The sequence below is a fragment of the Spea bombifrons genome, chromosome 4 (genome assembly GCF_027358695.1).
Source record: "Spea bombifrons isolate aSpeBom1 chromosome 4, aSpeBom1.2.pri, whole genome shotgun sequence".
Lineage (NCBI taxonomy): Eukaryota > Metazoa > Chordata > Amphibia > Anura > Pelobatidae > Spea > Spea bombifrons.
In genome coordinates, this window is record NC_071090.1 from 1,478,653 (window position 1) to 1,496,893 (window position 18,241).

General features: G+C 49.0%; 3 protein-coding genes across 3 annotated transcripts; 2 read left to right on the forward strand and 1 right to left on the reverse strand.

The window, feature by feature from the left end:
* Positions 1 to 1,709: 1,709 nt before the first annotated feature.
* On the forward strand, positions 1,710 to 2,526 carry REP15 (RAB15 effector protein). Its single transcript, XM_053465181.1, has one exon. It carries the CDS (start codon positions 1,775 to 1,777, stop codon positions 2,495 to 2,497), a length of 723 nt encoding a protein of 240 aa, XP_053321156.1. The 5' UTR covers positions 1,710 to 1,774; the 3' UTR covers positions 2,498 to 2,526.
* A 2,742-nt stretch (positions 2,527 to 5,268) lies between these two features.
* LOC128492581 (NADH-cytochrome b5 reductase 3) lies at positions 5,269 to 11,460 on the reverse strand. Its single transcript, XM_053465179.1, has 9 exons — positions 11,294 to 11,460; positions 7,315 to 7,446; positions 7,154 to 7,226; positions 6,950 to 7,056; positions 6,641 to 6,770; positions 6,376 to 6,459; positions 6,201 to 6,286; positions 5,792 to 5,888; positions 5,269 to 5,462 (listed from the first exon to the last, which is right to left on the reverse strand). Exons 1-9 carry the CDS (start codon positions 11,312 to 11,314, stop codon positions 5,290 to 5,292), a joined length of 903 nt encoding a protein of 300 aa, XP_053321154.1. The 5' UTR covers positions 11,315 to 11,460; the 3' UTR covers positions 5,269 to 5,289.
* Positions 11,461 to 11,700: 240 nt separating this feature from the next.
* LOC128492582 (poly(U)-specific endoribonuclease-A-like) lies at positions 11,701 to 15,735 on the forward strand. The gene is made up of 7 exons (XM_053465180.1): positions 11,701 to 11,809; positions 13,279 to 13,378; positions 13,775 to 13,886; positions 14,344 to 14,465; positions 14,597 to 14,709; positions 14,942 to 15,095; positions 15,382 to 15,735. Exons 1-7 carry the CDS (start codon positions 11,796 to 11,798, stop codon positions 15,643 to 15,645), a joined length of 879 nt encoding a protein of 292 aa, XP_053321155.1. The 5' UTR covers positions 11,701 to 11,795; the 3' UTR covers positions 15,646 to 15,735.
* The last annotated feature ends 2,506 nt before the right edge of the window (positions 15,736 to 18,241 follow it).

The following is an 18,241-nucleotide window of genomic DNA, read 5'->3' on the forward strand; positions in this document are numbered from 1 at the left end:
TGCGCTCTAGAGCATACTACAGACGGTTACGTGTCGGTGACTTTACTGCGCTCTAGAGCATACTGCAGACGGTTACGTGTCGGTGACTTTATTGCGCTCTAGAACATACCGCGGACGGTTACATGTCGGTGACTTTACTGCGCTCTAGAGCATACCGCGGACGGTTACGTCTCGGTGACTTTACTGCGCTCTAGAACATACCGCGGACGGTTACATGTCGGTGACTTTACTGCGCTCTAGAACATACCGCGGACGGTTACGTGTCTGACTTTACTGCGCTCTAGAACATACCGCGGACGGTTACGTGTCAATATGTATTTGAGCCAATAAAGAAACGTATGTTTAACTACAAGGCGGTGTTTGTTTTCTTAAATAATAAATCCTACGGAGCCATGCTCTCTGACGCATAAAGGGTTAAAGCTTTATTGTATGGGGAGAAAGCCCCCTGCTGGTGGGTTCTCATAATGATCCATTTACCGGCGCGTTTCACTTATAGCGATCTGATTTACGGTGTAGTTGGGAGGTATGTGGCGCCTGCCAATCCTGGGCTGTGACCCAGAATTCCCCGTTGTACAGCGCTGCGGAATATGGCGGTGCTATGTGAAACACTGCAGTAAGGTGTCATTGTAGTGTCTCCCGCTTTGCCCCTGCAGCACTCGTAGGGTTAAACTGCTCCTTTTTTTTTTTTTTGTTCTGATTTGCATTCGTCGTTTGCATTCGTTTGATTCGTCCGTCTCTGCAGGGTGTACGTTTTTAACCAGTTGACTGCCGGACAGCGCGGCCGTTATGCGCGGAAATCGCCAATTCCTAAAGGATTTTATTTCCGTTCTCCTGGAGAGAATATTACAGCCGGAAGGAGCTTTTGGCGCCGCTCCCAGAATTGGGGAGAAAAAAGATGTTTTCAGTCCATACAACCTGCTTTTCCTAAGAAAAGAGACAAGATGGGCCCTGGAAGATCGTAACGTGGAACCCCGCGGACCCCCACAGACCCTCTGCCACCCTAGGTGGGTTTTATAATGTGCCTTATGGAACAAAGTGAATCCTTTAATATATTATTTATCAGGATAATTGATTCGTCTGAAGAGGAGACGGTTATAGAAGCGGCCCCATCCGGCCCCCGGAGTGCCCGTTTCTCCTGCTGTAACGACTCAAACCTTAATCAGTCGTTGGTCTCATCTTAGATTCAGGAGCCGTATGTCTGTCCCATGCATGTTTAATCCCCTCACTGTATTACCCTCTACCACTTTTGCTGGGAGGTTGTTCCACTTATCTACCACCCTCTCAGTAAAGTTGGGTTAGTACAGTTATATCAGTTTTCCTCTCTTGTTTCACCTTCTTGTAAGTAAAGCAGTCTGTGGTTTGAGGCGGTTTTTAACCATAACCAGGGGCCGCCGTTTACTTTCTCGCGTGGTTTGGCGCTTTAATCAGTCCTCCGTCGGATGTCTGTGGTTTGCGTGGAAGACTCTTTCACTCCCGTTTCGTGGGTTAAATGTCGGCAATCTGAGCCTGATGCGGTAATTACCCGGATTTCGGTGAGCGGCGAGCATGCGCGGATGGGAAAGCTGCACAACCAGTTCGTCGGGTCTCGGAGGGGAGAGCGACCGGACGCACCTGCCTTTATAGCCCGAGCTCTTCTAGGAAACGGTACCTTCTCTGCCAGGGCTGCCGCTGCTCCGGAGTCTCGACGGACGGTCGGGACCCTTCTTACTAAATCCATCCCTGGTGGTGGGGGGGGTCTCTCTTCAATGACTCCCCGGCGCTGAATCTTTGGGCAATGGGCCAGACGCCTTCGCTGCCGGAGATCGTCATCCAGCCGGACAAAGCCGACATTATATGCGAGATCTTCAGCCAGGGGGTGGTCCGCGCCTCCCAAAGACTCAAGGAATACCTCGGCTTCGAAGACCCTTTCGGCAACCTCCGGCCGAGCGCCGACACGCTGACGGAAATCTTCCTGGTGAACTTCATAAACTTCTGCGTGGAGAAGGGGGTCGAGGAGAGGATTTCCACCAGCAAGATGACCAAGCAGCAGTCCCTGCTCCTCGGCGTCGACTGGATCTGGACCCTCTTCGGTTCCGATAAGACGGTGAAGCTTCAGATCGCGGTCCAAGCGCTGGAAATGTCGGAATTCTCTGCCGCCGGCGGACGGAACGGCCGCAGTATGGCCAACTGCAGCCACTGCAAGGAGGTCCAGCTGACCGACACGTCGTACGCGGACAAGACGCCCTTCGAGAAGCTGGCCGACTTCTGCGGCTTGGTGGGAACGGACTGCATGGGCTTGTTCATGGTGTTCGGCGTCCCGGGGAAGCCCAAGGATATTCGGGGGGTGCTTTTGGAGAGCGTGATGAGGGAGAAGAAGAAAAGCTCCGGGGAGCAAGCCCTGGAACAGTTCATCCTCGGCACGGACACCTTCCTCCCCACCCGAGAGATGCTGGAGACGTGCATGTCCAGGAGGAACGGCCAGAGGAACGTCGGGAGAGTCTACATCAACTTCCTTTAAACGAGGTGGAGGAAAGTACCGCGGAGGGGGTCAGTCTGAGCCTGCACCCTGGGGGGGGTCGTGTATGGAGATTCCGGGGAAGTGATCTTGTCGCCATGGCAGCCTATGGAATGTTCAGCTTGTTGGACGCTTCTATTGGTTGCTATGGTGATAACACCACTTGAGACTTGGCACCACTATCTTTTTATTATTATATGTAACCCCTGCTGAACCGTTTCCCTTTAAAATGTTTAAACAAAGAAAAAGGAACTTTTATATTTAAAAATAAGTGAAATTCTCATGGAATGTAAAAGGTGAGAGAGAACGTTATAGATCTGGTGGCCACGCCCTCTTTATGACCTCATCAGTCTGACATTTAAGGGATTATTATTTGGACGCGGTATGCGACGTGGCCTGCGCTCTAAACCTTAGTTATTGCATGTTAGATTTCAGAATTTATCTTATAACTAATGTATATGCATAATATATTATATAAATATATACAGCCTGCGGGGTCCTTTTCTGCTCCTCTATCCATCATGTGACCTGCGTCGGCTTTCTGCTGCTCCACCTTAAAATTACTAGAAAGGCTGAACTTCTACCGATATTTTACACAGAGGTTAATAAACTGCGTTACTCAAACCTCAAAATAAGTTATATATTCAAGTGCAATTCTGGCAGGTAGAGCTATGAAATGTATGGGAGTGTCACAGCCTCCCAGCAGAGGTGGTAGAGGGTAATACAGTGAGGGTGTTAAACATGCATGGGACAGACATACGGCTCCTGAATCTAAGACGAGACCAACGACTGATTAAGGTTTACAGCAGGAGATTTTAGTTAATATTTTTTTTTTTATATAAGTATCTGCATGGTAATTATATTACGCATTATAAATAACTATCGGTCTGCTCGTGCAAGGAGATCCTGACGGCTGCTAAATATTCCTGCAACGCACAGAAACGTAAAGATTTTATTTTCTTGTTGAAAGTGTGTTTTTGAATAATCTCATTCACATTAAAGGTGCTGTTCCACTTAAATAAATCAGCCAGGCTCTAAGTGTGTGGGATCCCCCCCCCCAAACGATCTTCCCATCAAACCAGTGCCTGCTTTTGTGTTTACACGACAATTACACATTTCCGTAAAACAGGCAAAAATAACCACTAATTTATCCGTTTAATCAAAATTAATTGATTTATATCAAGTCTCCAGCCGGGATAACGATAATAAAGCACAGAGCGAAGGCGAATACATCGAAATGTTTATTTAAAGGTAATCTTTGGTGAAGACAGAAAGTAAAGTCACACAAACAGCTGATCCGCTTAAGCAGAGGCACTTAACGGGCGACACCAGGCGGGCCCCGAGAACAAAATTCACTCCCAGCACAGCCAGCCGACCAAAAAACAGCCGCCCTGCACTTCACTCAGTGGTTACGGATATAACGTATCTGCGGCGAGTGATACGTCGTGTCGTCAGTTACTCCGTCGTCTCGTTTCAATAGACTATTCTTGGTGATTAGAGACGTCGATGTCTGTTTAGTGTCTATTCCAGAACCCCAAAAGTGGGAAGACACCCCCCCCCCCCCCGGTTACTTGCATCGAGAGAAGAAGTCCTGCCGGCCGCTGACCTTATACTAAAGAAACCGGACATTAAATATTACGCGGTTTCGCCAATTTCAACAGATTCCGGAGCCACGTCTCGCTTGTTAACAGTGAACCCCAAAACATACAAAACCGCCCCCCCTTTCCTGCATTGGTAATAAATCACCAATAAAAGATTCATAAAACTCTCAAAATGCAATAACTAATGTTTAATTCCGCTCCCTGGCAGATATTAATAAAACAAGCTGTTCCCAAAAACTCCTACAACTCCCAGCCCAACACGCAGACAATATTTAGAAGTGCAGCTAATGTTTTGTCAAAAAAAAAGGAATTAAATTGTATCCGCCGGCCCCCGAGAGACCAATTTCACCCATTTTAGTGCAAAGACGACGTTCGGAAAGTCATGGAGAAAAAGCTGAGTGCAAAAGACCAAAAAGGAAAGTGACAATCAATACACCTGAGCCAAAGCAGACATCCGCGGGACAGTAATACTGCGTGAACATGAATAAAAATGGGGTGCAAAGCTGTGGTGACAGACAATGTGTTTTATCACGTCTAGGGGGGCAGGCAGTCTGCGGCTTTAAGGCTGTACAAGGATGATAGGAGTTATAGTTATAAACAGTCTCATTCACTAAACTGGGGGGGGTCTGGGGGGAGTTTTCATTCTCTCCTCGCTTCGTAACGCACAGCGAAGTCCGGGAGACAAAACGCTTACCGCAAACTCCCCGTTTAGTGAATAAACCTCTCCCCTGCTTTACCGGTTACCCGCGAAGCTGGTTCTGGGAAGCAGGGGCTTTAGTGTAATGATATAATTATATTATAACGCGATGCAAATAAGTCTGCCGGCCGGCGCCCGGCTGCAGGAAGAAGAGGCGCTAAACTTTCTACATTTTGAAGAAAAAAAAAAAAAAGAGAGGCCCCCGTTCCGGTTACAGAAGAGCTTTTGGGGTTTCCCGGGTTGTTAAAGATTTTAAGCAGGGAGACGTATCGCCTACCGGTCCCGATCGTAACGCAGAGATAAACACCCAGCGCCCAAGGAAACTGCCCAAGGCCTCTACAAGGAGGGCATCCGGGGGCCACAAACGGCTTTAGAAGAGAACAGGAGTCAGACAGAGAAAGGGTATGAAGTGCTGCAGCAGCTCAGGCAGGGATTAAAGACGACGATCCCTGGACACGGAAACTTTTCTTTCTTCATTCTTTCCCAGAGGTTTGGGGTTAATAGGCAAACCTGCGGTCCTGGGGGTAGCCCAGCTTGTCCAGGCTTGGGTTGATTGCGTATTGGACCATCGGAGGTGGTCCGCACATCAGGACGAGGACGTCGTCGCTGGGGGCCGGTATAAAGGCTTTGATCATATCGTCGTTGACAAAGCCCTGGCTGTAATCCCATTCTGGAGACGGACGGAGAGAGAGCGTTAATCATCAGGATATGTAACGGAGCGGCAAAAGGGGCACGAAAACGCCTAAAATAAACTGTGAAGTTTCCACTAATAGTTATAGAAACCCACAATACCCGAAAGGGTGTAATATTTATATATATATATATATATATATATATATATATATATATATATAATCATATTATATACTGTCCGGCCGTATAACTAATTCCTTCCTTTCCACGGGATTAGCATCACTCCACTAATAGTTATAGAAACCCAGAATGCCATCGAAAGGGTATTTTTTTACAGTAGACGTTGCGGCCGAATTCACGCCTTACCCTCCGGCGCTCTGTCCAGGGTGTACCAGAGCTTGAAGCGAGGATGGTTGGCTCGGATCTCCTCCAGCTCGTTGCGAAGCAGAATGTCCTTCTCCGTCTGTAAAGGAAACAAACGTTACCCTACATTACAATCCGGCGCATGCTGGTGGTCGCACCTATACAGTGACCCCTAAAGCATCCGAGTGCAGGAGAGAGTAGGAGAGAGCACTCAGCGGCGCAGTCCTCGGTTCTAGAACATATTTGGTGCCTTGGGCTTTGTTCTAGCTCTGGGGACAGCAGACTCCGTAATGATTTAACCCCCCCCCCCACCCCGAGACGGCCGCAGGACTCCCCATCGCTGCCAAGCGGGCAAATACAGATGCCCAGCAAATGTTTTTTTTCTTTTTAGGGCCCACAAGACAGCCCATACCTGGTTGGCAAAGAGCAGGTAGCAGATGGTTTTGTCGTCCTTGTCCTTAGTTATGGCGCGGATCAGCTGCAGCATTGGGGTTATCCCTGGAGAAGAACAAAAACAAACACTTAAACATAATCCAAAAACTTAGTCTATGGGGCGAAAATAGGACCCCAGGGCCCCGTCTACCTACCAGTTCCCCCGGCAATCATCCCCACGTGCTTTGCCTTCTTGATCACAGGTGGGGACTTCTTATCCGGGCGGACTTCAAACGTTCCTAAAACATACAGAGCGGATTATGAGGCCCCACCAAAGGACATCGTTATAACGCGGGGTAAATCTACTACCCTCCGCACGCAGATAATCTGCCCACGTTTCCCAGGCCCGGCTGCAAAAAGCTCACCAACGCAAGCATACAAAGAGACGGCCGCAGCGATGCCCCCCGTGTTAAACGTCACCTTTTCCCTTATAAACCAGTAAGCCGCTGGGACCCCGGAAATCAATGGTGTCGTTTAGTTTCAGTCCTTCCAGGTATTGGGACATCTTCCCTCCTTCCGGAAACTTGGGGTGAACGCCTTTAAAGTAGATCTGAAAGAGAAACATTAAAGGATGATGGGTCGGGGGGGGGGCTGTCTGTAATTTGGTTTATAAACTAAAGCTACGATTTTCGTTCAGTTTTCGTTTCCAAATGAAACTTCATTTTCGTGAAAATTAAATTTAGGAGAATTTGCTGCGTTTCACTCGGAATGAAGACTGCAGGGTCTCACCTTCACGACGAGATCCACGAAACCTTTATCGTCGTCGCTGGAAACCGGCGTGTAGGGTCTCACCACCAGATTGCCGTCGACCCGCGCCGACAGGTAGATGTGCTGCCCTGCGAACCCACGGCACAGAATGAGAACAGTGAACGGATACATCACGGCAACGGAGACCCCCAAAGCAAAGCCTCGGAGCGGATCAGAGGTTCTTACCGATCGGGAGACCCAGGACGTGCCCCGGAGACGGCAGAGCGAAGCGGAATCGCCGGGTGTCGTGGCTGATGATCTACAACACAGAATCGCATGGAGTGAAGACGGAGAAAATCACCCACTCGTACTCGCCAAAGTATTTACCGCGCGCGGGAGCCACTCACCTCTTTGTCGATGAGTCTCAGAGGGTATTTAATGTCGGCGCTCTCCAGGGTGATGGCGGGGGGGCGCGTCCCAAATATCCTCCAGAAGATGCCATAGATCACGGCGAACGGGTAGCTGACGATTCTACCCAACTGCAAAGGAGAGCGCACACTCACGTTAAACGGGGCGAGTATAAACTGCGGGACCGCTACGCATCCGACGCTTAACATTTACTGTACAGAATATATCCGAAGGAGAACCTGCCCCCCCCCACGGAGGGTCACCCCACACAAGTTACCGGGGGTCATACAATCAGTCGACAAACAGTTAATCCAATGTTAACCCTTTGCATGATGAATGGAAGATCAGGGACTGAAAACCAATCCAGCTACCGACTGGAACCCCTGGGGTACAAAAATGAAAAGCGTTTCACTCCAAGGAGAGAACGCCGTCCACGGGGGCCGAAACGTAATCAGAGATCACAGAGCAACAGCCTAAACCGGGGATTATCGGACTAAATCCCGCTGCGGGGTGCAGACAGATAGCCGGCACCGATCTAAGAGTCCGATCCGCAGCCGGGAATAGAAATGTCCGGCACCGGGTGCCGACGCAGAACGCCCTCATTCTTTTGGGGGGGTAACAGATTTCCTTTAGGGGTTTTCTGATGATTTTTAGACAATATTTAATTCGCCACAAACCAGAATCCACACCACAAGGACAGACATTACCGCAAAGGGTTACTGTGAATTCAACAGATATTAGTTAACATTTAGTGGGTTATGAAGAAAAAGTGATTCTGGGACAAAGGTTGCACCGTGGCCTTATCACCATGGCAACCACTAGAATGGCCCAATCAGCAGAAACACTTCATTAGTTGCTATGGTGATCAGACCGCTTCAACCTTTGTGCCAAGAACACTTTTTGTATTTATCCCCACATGTGCAACAAGAACCTAGAACTCTGTCCGTAATATCTGCCCCGTATTACCACCCTCGCCTGCTTCCCTCCCCGTCCTGCCCCCTCATATTATATACTCCCCCCCCCCCCAGTATAACTAATCCCGTCCTTATAACCCGTTATATTCCTGTATATTCCTCATATTATATACTCTCCCCCCGTATAACTAATCCCGTCCTTATAACCCGTTATATCCTGTATATTCCTCATATTATATATTATATACTCTCCCCCCGTATAACTAATCCCGTCCTTATAACCCGTTATATCCCTGTACATTCCTCATATTATATATTATATACTCTCCGGCCGTATAACTAATCCCGTCCTTATAACCTGTTATATCCTGTATATTCCTCATATTATATATTATATACTCTCCCCCGCGTATAACTAATCCCGTCCTTATAACCTGTTATATCCTGTATATTCCTCATATTATATATTATATACTCTCCCCCCCCCGTATAACTAATCCCGTCCTTATAACCCGTTATATCCTGTATATTCCTCATATTATATATTATATACTCTCCCCCGTATAACTAATCCCGTCCTTATAACCCGTTATATCCTGTATATTCCTCATATTATATATTATATACTCTCCGGCCGTATAACTAATCCCGTCCTTATAACCCGTTATATCCTGTATATTCCTCATATTATATATTATATACTCTCCCCCCGTATAACTAATCCCGTCCTTATAACCCGTTATATCCTGTATATTCCTCATATTATATATTATATACTCTCCCCCGTATAACTAATCCCGTCCTTATAACCCGTTATATCCTGTATATTCCTCATATTATATATTATATACTCTCCCCCCGTATAACTAATCCCGTCCTTATAACCCGTTATATCCCTGTATATTCCTCATATTATATACTCTCCGGCTGTGTATATATAATCATATGGGAATCAGGGCTCTTTTTCACTCTAATGGTTTATAATGTCTTTGTTGGCAAATTCTACGATTCCCGGGGGTTTTATAAATAGCGTGAGGGAGGCGGAGGGCAGAACCGGCACGAGAAAGCATGCCGGTGACTCAGAGAGACAGATGCCAGGGCAGGCGGGTGATAAGCCCAAGTTTGCCACTCAGGGCTCCTCCACCCGGCGGCTCCCGGCTGCGTTCTGATTCTCGGCACCACAAGCCACGGACTTTTAACCGCTTTCTAGAGATATTCCACGGAGACGGATAACGTTTCACCGGCCCGAAGAACCCACGGCAAACAGGGCAACTAATCGTGCAGAGACCGGTCCTGAGAGAGTTAATGAGCGGGATTCCACACACATAAAGTTACAGGGAGAGCCCAGAACTCCCTCACGGGGGCCGAACATACTCAGCACTGCTTTATGTTACAGTCCGGGGATCGCGTCTCAGATTTCCAATTCCCCGATTCTGAGTCACAGCATAAAAAACAAAAAGGAATATTCAAAATTCACCCCATCCAGATCGGCCCCATCCGGCCCCCCGTCTAGTCGCCCGTTTCTCCCGCTGTAAAGACTCAAACCTTAATCAGTCGTTGGTCTCGTCTTAGATTCAGGAGCCGTATGTCTATCCCATGCATGTTTAATACCCTCACTGTATTACCCTCTACCACTTCTGCTGGGAGGCTGCTCCACTTTGTTACAAAATCATTTATACGTTGATACAATTGCACCTTTTCTTGTTTGTTTCCATGCGCCGTTACATTGTAATAAATCAGAGGGATTTATACATAAGGAGAAGGTTAAGGACCCGACAGACGCCGATCAATAGAACAGCAGAGAAAGTCAGGCAGGGGCGGAAGAAATTCCGGACCGCGGGCAAACGGGCGCCGGGGCTTCTACCGTCCGATTAGAACATAAATACTTAAACGAGCCCCGACGTACTCGTTACGCTTACGGAACATAATGTCGTTTTATGTGTCCTAAAAATAGTGAAAAGCGGAATATTCCGGACTTTCATTCTCTCGTTTCCGGATATATTTACAGCGATCGGCTCGATGTTTCCGAAACCCATCGCTCGATCCTCAAGGACGCGGCCGAGGACGCCACGGAAGGTTATCCCGCCGGCTGAACGCGGCGAAAAGAATCCAGAAATAAAAACTGAACTTTTGGGTAAACAAAAAAATGAGTTTTTGGGTAAACAGAAGAACTGAATTTTTGGGTAAACGAGCAAAACAACGAGAAATGCCTGAGTTCTGTTTTGCGTAAATAATGACGGGGGGGTTACATTAACGGGGGCATTTAAAATTTACGGTAGTATATTTGTGGGGGACGTGTCCAGGGCCCTTGTTGGCCTTCGCTGGCCAGTACCGGCCCCCCACAGCAAGCATGGGGTGCAACGGGACAGGAGACCTGTACTGGATCCTTGGATTTTTGATAGTGGCCCGGTGCATGACCAATAACCTCGCAGCTGGTTGGCTGCATTTGACAGAGCGGTACCGTCATGGTGACGCGATAAGCCACAAAATATGGGGGGGGGGCATCTAAGTTGGGTGGCCGGCACCTGTAAGGAACACTACTATTGCTCAACCAAACACAGGGCAACCGGGCAGGAGAGACACCTGAGGGGTTACAGAGCCGCTGGGTATTATGGCATAGGGTACTGCTGGGGTAACTTTTAGGGGTAAACGCCTAAAACCCCCGGGGCTAACAGGCAGGCCCAGGGAAGGAGAATTTAGAAAACTACAATTACGTTCCCAGGGGGAGATTCACTAAACCCCTCACCCTGCATAGCGAGCGGACGGTTTATTGCCACTCAGCAGCAGCCGGGGGGGGGCAAGTGTAAGAAGGTGCCCGGTGCCCACTGCCCCCCTTCTCTGCAAGATACCCCCGGGCACCGCCCCCCATCCGACAGGGGGTACTCCCTACACCACGACTACTACTACTCAGGCCGGGAGTACACCCTGCACTGACATTCAACCTCCTCAGATACCCTCTACACCAGCACCCACCCCAGGCAGGGGGCATTCCCTGCACACACACCCCACCTCGGGCACCCGCCAGGCCCGGCACAGACCGCGCACACAGGCCCACGGTACTCACCGTACTGAGCTGAGCCCCCATGTGGACGGTGACAGACGGCAGAGACCGAGAACCGACGCAGGAACCGAACAACCAAGAGAGCTCGCAGAAACAACTGACAGCTCCTGCCCCGCGCTCTGGGATTAGTTCAAGCAGCTGCCAATCATCAATCGTCTCCAGCCCGCCTCCCAGTGGCAACTGACACTTATCTGACAGTTTCCGCCCATGCCCTCTAGCCAATTTGCCCAGAGAACTGTCAATCATCAGCGCCTAGTTACATTCGCTCGGACGTAGCAACGCAGCGAGGACCTCCCAACGCTCCCAGCTAATTGGCCGAGCCAGCTGCCTGTCGAACCCACTCATTAAGCACCGCCCTGCTGATGCTGGCAGCCCGCCTCCTGTCGCTAGGTGTGTCCCTGGAGCTCGCTGATTGGCTGTCGCGAAGGGCTGGGTGAGTCCGGCTGTCTGGTCCTAGCACCGGCCCGTTTAATGCCAGCCTTGTCTGCGAACAGCTGCTGCAGAGATGGCGACAACGAGGTGGGTGTCTCAGCAAAGCGAGGTCCCCGGGCCCCCAAAAAGCCCCCGCAGGCCGAGTACTGTACCCTGCACCGGGCAGATTGCAAGCTCCTCAGCCAAGCAGTCCCGCCAGGGTGCTATTTTCTGCCACTCTGGGTGTGGTAGGGGGCAGTAAAGGGCAGAGTGGGGTTTTAGGTGGTCTCTCCTAGCACGCAGGGGCGATGGGGGGCATTGCCTGGCAGCCTGGGGGTGATAGGGGTATTTAATTATCTGAATTCCATGTGATCTGTTTGTATTAAACGGGTATTAGATGCAGGTCTCGGGGTACAGGAAGAGGCTACCGATTAACCGATTTCCAAGAAACCCGTAGGCATATTTTTAGTAACCCCCTTAAAAAGTCTTTGGGGTCCCTTTACCCCCCCCCCCTGTAAATCACACCCTGCGCGGCGCGGTCTATATCCCCGGAGAAGTAACGGCGCTCGGGCCCCGGGGCTCAGGCGTGACGGAATCCGACAGGTGGATCCGGCTTCGTGTCGGTGCGAGAAAATCGCGGTGCAGGATGCGGATCGGACGGCGTTTATACTGCGTTTTTATACATCAGCCCCAAATCCAGCCGATCTCACCCCAAATCCGTCAAATACCCCACTAAGTACCCCCAGCGGAGGCAGTCGTAATCAAAACAAAATGAATTAAAAACAGCTGGCGGGAATAATGTGTGGCGTTGTACAGCGCTGCGGTATATGAGGGCGATATTCAAACCAATAAATAATCGCCGCGTGACCCTCTTGGCAGCTCCCAGCCGCTGGGGGGGAGTTTGGGGGCTTTTATTAAAAAGTGTTTTGTTTTTAAGGGGCAGGTAGATACTTTGTATCGTTCCATTAACCCTTTCTTTGCCGGGGCTCCTGGGTCAGGACGCTTCTCTCTGCCGGTACCGGAAACGTATTCATCTCCTGCGGCACGCGGATGCGGTTTTGTGGTTTTGTTGCTTAGCAACTGTTGCCACCCACCCTATTATTTGAATTATTCTATTTATTTGCCCCGCACGGCACTCGGAGGCTGGAGTTTAATACGGCGACGATAGAGTTTGCTCCGTTCGCAGCCCCTTCTGGCTCGTTGCATACAGAGTCGGGTGGTCCGCGCATGCTCGGGGGGGGCACACAATGGGCCCTGGTTTTTGGGGTGCGATTAGAGCTTGAATGCCGATTAGCCGGCAGCTTTGCAGCGCACGTCGCGGGGGTCTCTTTAATCAAACCGCTCAGCCGGCGGCGCCATGTAATAAGCTGGAGTATCCGGTGCGTGCGCGTCCTATGTGTTACTTACTCTATAGTCTGAGTCCTGTCTGTCTCGCATGCGCAAAAAGTCCCCCCCACACTCATTTCACCCGTTGCTCGCAGTGGCTGGCAGGGATTAATGGGAGTTGTAGGATGCCGGCAGCAGGATTGCCACCGTTTGTTCATTTTAAAGGAATCTCTGTGAATTTGATGTTTTAGGGGATCTTTAAATCACGAACTTTCCAAACTGTTCAATCAGCTGTGGGACGCCGACGACAACCGGATGAAGCCCGGGAAAGATTACCGGATCTCGCTGCAGGTAGGAGAATAATACGGGAGCCGCCGTTATTACGCCAATAATGCCACGCGGGCCCCCGAACGACAGATCCGGACGGGTAACAGTTTTTAAAGGGAAAAACGCTCCAAACGCTGTATAATGCAATCACCACACTGGGCTGATGCTTTATGGCGATGCTAATGAAGTCCGTTCCCCCATAGACTTTCATTAGTCAGAGAGTCTGGCCGGGTGATTAAGACTGAGTCATTCTATTGTCCCCCACAGGCAGTATGATAAGGAGTCGGGGGGTTTAGTAGATCGGGGATCAGATAACAGAGCGAGAATCATACAAACGGCTGATATGCAGCTGCCTGAAAACTTTATATTATGGGGCAAAAACATTTAATACGACTATTTCCGGGTGTTTCTCCCGTTAAGGGGAAGGCCGGCTACGTTCCGGCGGGCACCAACCGGGCGCGGGATAGCGCCTCCTGCCCGCTCTTCGAGTTCGTTGATGAAGAGAAGCTGAGAAGCATAAAAACGTTTTCAGGTAATTCTTCTCTCCTGATTTTTAGGGTTTTTTTTTCCTTTTGTTGTCATTTCTGTCATTAAACTATAATTATTAGAATAAAATATTTATAAATACAACTGAAAAAGTATATTCTATAAAAAATATGCTTTTAATTCTTTGCTTGGGTCTTGCAGTCACGGCGGGGCCGGAATAATTGGCCCCCGTCAGAGGCTCCTGAGATCTATGGGGCCTCGATAAAAAAAATCAAAAAAAAATCCAATGTATTTGTCTTATAAATATACATCATAATCCCTTCCTCTAGATTGTAAGCTCCTGTGCACGGGCCCTCCTCACCTGTTTCATGTTATGTTATATATTATTTATGTCCTGCCTGCCTATTGTACAGCGCTACGGAATATGATGGCGCTATATAAAGCAATGATTAATAATAATGGTCGGTTTTGTCTGATTGTGGGTTTTTCCCCCCCGTTTTTAGCCTTTATGTCTCTGTTGGATAATTACGAGATGTCGACGGGGGTTCAGGAAGTCGTCACCGCGGAGGAAATTGCTGAAAATAACCGTTTTTTGGATGCGATCCTGGAAACCCGAGTGATGAAGGTGAGCCCCCCGCTGCCGGCCCCCGCGTGGCTTTCGTGTCGTGCGGCGAGGTTAAATACCCCCCGTTTAGCTCTTCTGTTGTGCGACGCGGTTAAATTACCCCCCCCGGGTGGCTCTTCTTGTCCCCGCAGCTTGCGCATGAATATTTGAGTAAGAAGAACCTGTCCAAACCAAGCCTGCGCGACTTCAAGTCCCAGCTTTACTCCATCTGGTTCCAGCTGTACAGCAGAGAACCCGGCAAAGGGTGAGTGCCGCTCCCGGACGGCCCGTTCTCCGACGCTTGCCGGCCGCGTGTCAAACTTTTCATTTTATTGGGTTTAAAGTGTGGGGGGGGGAAGAGACTTTGGGCAAATTAATTATTTTGAAAAATATTATAATATATGGTGGATACCGAGAGCCCCGCTCTGCGCATGTTCAGTTTTGCCTATGTTCGTCTCCCGGATTTTCTGACGCTTTCTTCTATTAACTCTTCGCAGGCCGGACTCCTGCGGATTCGAGCACGTGTTTGTGGGGGAGTCCAAGCGAGGACACGAGATTATGGGTCTTCATAACTGGGTCCAGTTCTACCTGCAGGAGAAACTGAATAACGTGGACTACAAGGGATTCGTGGCGCGGCAGCACAAGAGCCGGGTGAGATCTGGGGGGGGGTCGTGGCTCGGCAGTTTAGATCTCGGGTGATATCTGGGGGGGGGGTCGTGGCTCGGCAGTTTAGATCTCGGGTGGGATCTTTGGGGAAGAATCCCCCCCCCTGTGTATTTGGACAGATATGCATTAAGGAGCCTATGATGGCTGGAGTGTCGCTTTAATGATTATTTAAATAAAGTTTTCAGATTCAGTATCGTCGCAGAAACTTTTACACATATATATTATTATTATTGTTATTTTTATTATATGTATTTATTTTTTTGTTTCCCAGCCGGACGAGGACGACCAGGTGTTGAACCTGCAGTTCAGCTGGAAGCACATGGTGAAGCCGGTGGGCAGCAGCTTCGTCGGCGTCAGCCCCGAGTTCGAGTTCGCCGTTTACACCATCGTCTTCCTCCTGTCCGGGGAGAAGATCACCAAGGAGGTGGTCCGCGTGGAGGAGTACGAGCTGCAGGTCGTCGTCAACCGCCACGGCCGCTACATCGGAACGGCCTACCCCGTCCTGCTGAGCAGCAACAACCCCGACCTGTACTAGATCCAAAGCGGAGACGGGCTCGCTCACTTACTGGTTCACAAATCCATTTTACACTCCATCACTCAAAGGGTTCGTTGAGTAGAGCAGTGAGGGGGGGGGGGCAGGGGGTAACTTTTGGGTATACGAAGACACCCATTGAGGGCATGAATGCATTTCAATACTGGCCCAGGTGGCTGGCTGCGCATGCTGGGAGTTGCAGTCCCCAGCAGTTAGAGTGCCTTTGCTTGTTTTTTTCCGGATTATAACTCCTAAGACCTTCAGCCACGCGTTATCCTCAGCCGCTGACAGACGGATATCCCAGGCTCCTCAGCCTTTGGAGGCCATCGATCCCGCTTAGTGCCTTAATACATTTCATTGCAGACGGGATTCCTTACACATAGATTCTGGCAAAGTGTTATCACCATAGCAACCAGTCAAATACTGCCCGGTGATTGGACCGCTCGGGTGACTTGGATCGCTTTTTCAACCTTGAGCCCCGGAATCATTTTTAAGACCCTCGGTGACGGGGATTCGGGGTTTTCTTCTGTATTCTTTCTCCTTTTACTTGAATTCAGACTCATCTGTGAGCACGGTTAACCCTGTGTGTGCCAGCAAGGACAGTGTGATGTTTCTTTGTCTCTGGCTTTCAAAGGGTTAACGGATGAATTGCTTCTTATATCGGAAACCGAGAGAACCGGCGTCCTGCCGCATTTCAGACGTTTAACAACCGCTCGTGCCTTTTCATTGGAAACTAAACTAAATAGTTAATTATGAAATGTCTAATTTTTGTTTTGAAAGCTATTACTGAATAAAAAATCTACAACACAATCCGTTTTATTTCAACCATTATCCGTTTCTCCCACCCCTCACCTCTTAATCCTCCTTCACCGACCGATAGCCCTGAACATCTCCTGTCTCATTAATAGTTTTAATTAGTATAATAATAATTGTTAAAAATACTATTATACTAATAGTACTACTAATTATAATATATAAAAAAATACTACTAACACTATTAATAAAAAAATACTAATTATTAAAAAAAAAGCGTGAGTAGTATGATTAGTGGTATTTTTTTTGCTGCCAAAGAACAACACTCCCCCCCGCGCCCCCCAAAAACCAATCTCGAGTTGTGATGAGTGAAGCTCCGTTAACGTCCACCGGAGGGCGCTGTTGCCCCGGAGGCGCAGTTACATTGTTTCATTTTGTATCAGCCGAGTCGTTTGCGTTAAAGCCGCAGCGCGTGAGACGGGTTTACAATCATTTCCATAGCTTTTGTGTTTTGTGTTTTCGGGGTTAATAGACTTCCGTTTATCTGGATTGGCCGAGACGTTCGTATAAAACAAAAGTAACAATAAAGGAGTAAATAACGGAAGAGTTCCCGGGTTACGTCCGTGGAGATGCAGACAAAGATATCAGCGTGAAGATGCGGAAGCAGAAGTGGTCGACAAGTTAGGGAAACAGAGAGTGAATGAGTGTGAGTGAATGAGTGTGAGTGAACGTGTGAGTGAATGAGTGTGAGTGAACGAGTGTGAGTGAATGTGGGCACCGGGCAACGCATTTCTTTCCCGAATTAAAATCTGAAAACAGATGGGCCAAAAAAAAACAACCAAGAACTGCTTCTGAATCGTTTTGGGTGTAATAAGTATGCGTTCAGCATATACGCTGCGTTTGAAGGGGGTAACATCAGGGGTATTGCCCCTCTGTGGGGCATTCACTCTTAAGTTTCAGGTATTTGGCAATACATTTAAAGGGGCCGTAGAGGTTTATAAGCTGCCCCCCCCATGTGAATTCGGTTTCTATCTGGAGTTTTTTTTTTGTTTTTTTTTTGTGATTGTATTTGCCCCGGGCCCCAATCTTAAAAGCCTCCATAGGGGGCAGTTTTGAGGATGGGGGGGGTTCTTTCCTTCAGTAACAGTTTCTTTTGTAATTTCTGGTTATAAGGAGAGGTGCGGCTTTGACTTCGCTTCACGCGATGCCCCGGGAAGGGCAGATCTGTCAGGGAAGGGGGCAGCTGAACGATCGAGGGAGCGGCGTCCGAACCCTGCCAAAAAATGTGGAACGTATTTACTTTACTTCGCACTTTCACAGCTCCGCGGCCGTAACCCTCGCGTCTCTCTCATAAAGCGGTTTTATCGCCTCGTTAATCAGGAACCAGCGAGCTCGAGCGACACATTAACAGGTTAAACGTTACTATCAGAAACGCCAACGCGTTTTACGAGCCGCTAATAGCCCTCCTGCTCCAGCATCAGATACGTTATCTGCGCAGCAGGGAGGTCAAGACTCACGGAAGCCAAAAGTAACGCAGATCTTATCGGTAACGGGAACGCAAACCACGGAGACAAAAACCTGAACTAAAAACAAATTGTCGTCGCCATGTCCAGCAAAGCGAGCCGCCGGCGAGTTCTTATAAAACTAGAGGCCGAGATGGAATGGAAGGAAGCTTTTCTTTAATGAGAGGGTGGTAGATAAGTGGAGCAGCCTCCCAGCAGAGGTGGTAGAGGGTAATACAGTGAGGGTATTAAACATGCATGGGATAGACATACGGCTCCTGAATCTAAGACGAGACCAACGACTGATTAAGGTTTGAGTCGTTACAGCAGGAGAAACGGGCGAC

Coding starts and splice junctions, on each gene's coding strand:
- REP15 (XM_053465181.1), top strand. CDS start 1,775: ATGGGCCAGACGCCTTCGCTGCCGGAGATCGTCATCCAGCCGGACAAA.
- LOC128492582 (XM_053465180.1), top strand. Junction 14,710..14,941: donor AGCAGAGAACCCGGCAAAGG/GTGAGTGCCGCT, acceptor AACTCTTCGCAG/GCCGGACTCCTGCGGATTCG. Junction 15,096..15,381: donor CGCGGCAGCACAAGAGCCGG/GTGAGATCTGGG, acceptor TTTGTTTCCCAG/CCGGACGAGGACGACCAGGT.
- LOC128492581 (XM_053465179.1), bottom strand. CDS start 11,314: ATGGGGGCTCAGCTCAGTACG. Junction 7,057..7,153: donor CGTCCTGGGTCTCCCGATCG/GTAAGAACCTCT, acceptor GTGGGTTCGCAG/GGCAGCACATCTACCTGTCG. Junction 5,463..5,791: donor CCTGGACAGAGCGCCGGAGG/GTAAGGCGTGAA, acceptor GTCCGTCTCCAG/AATGGGATTACAGCCAGGGC.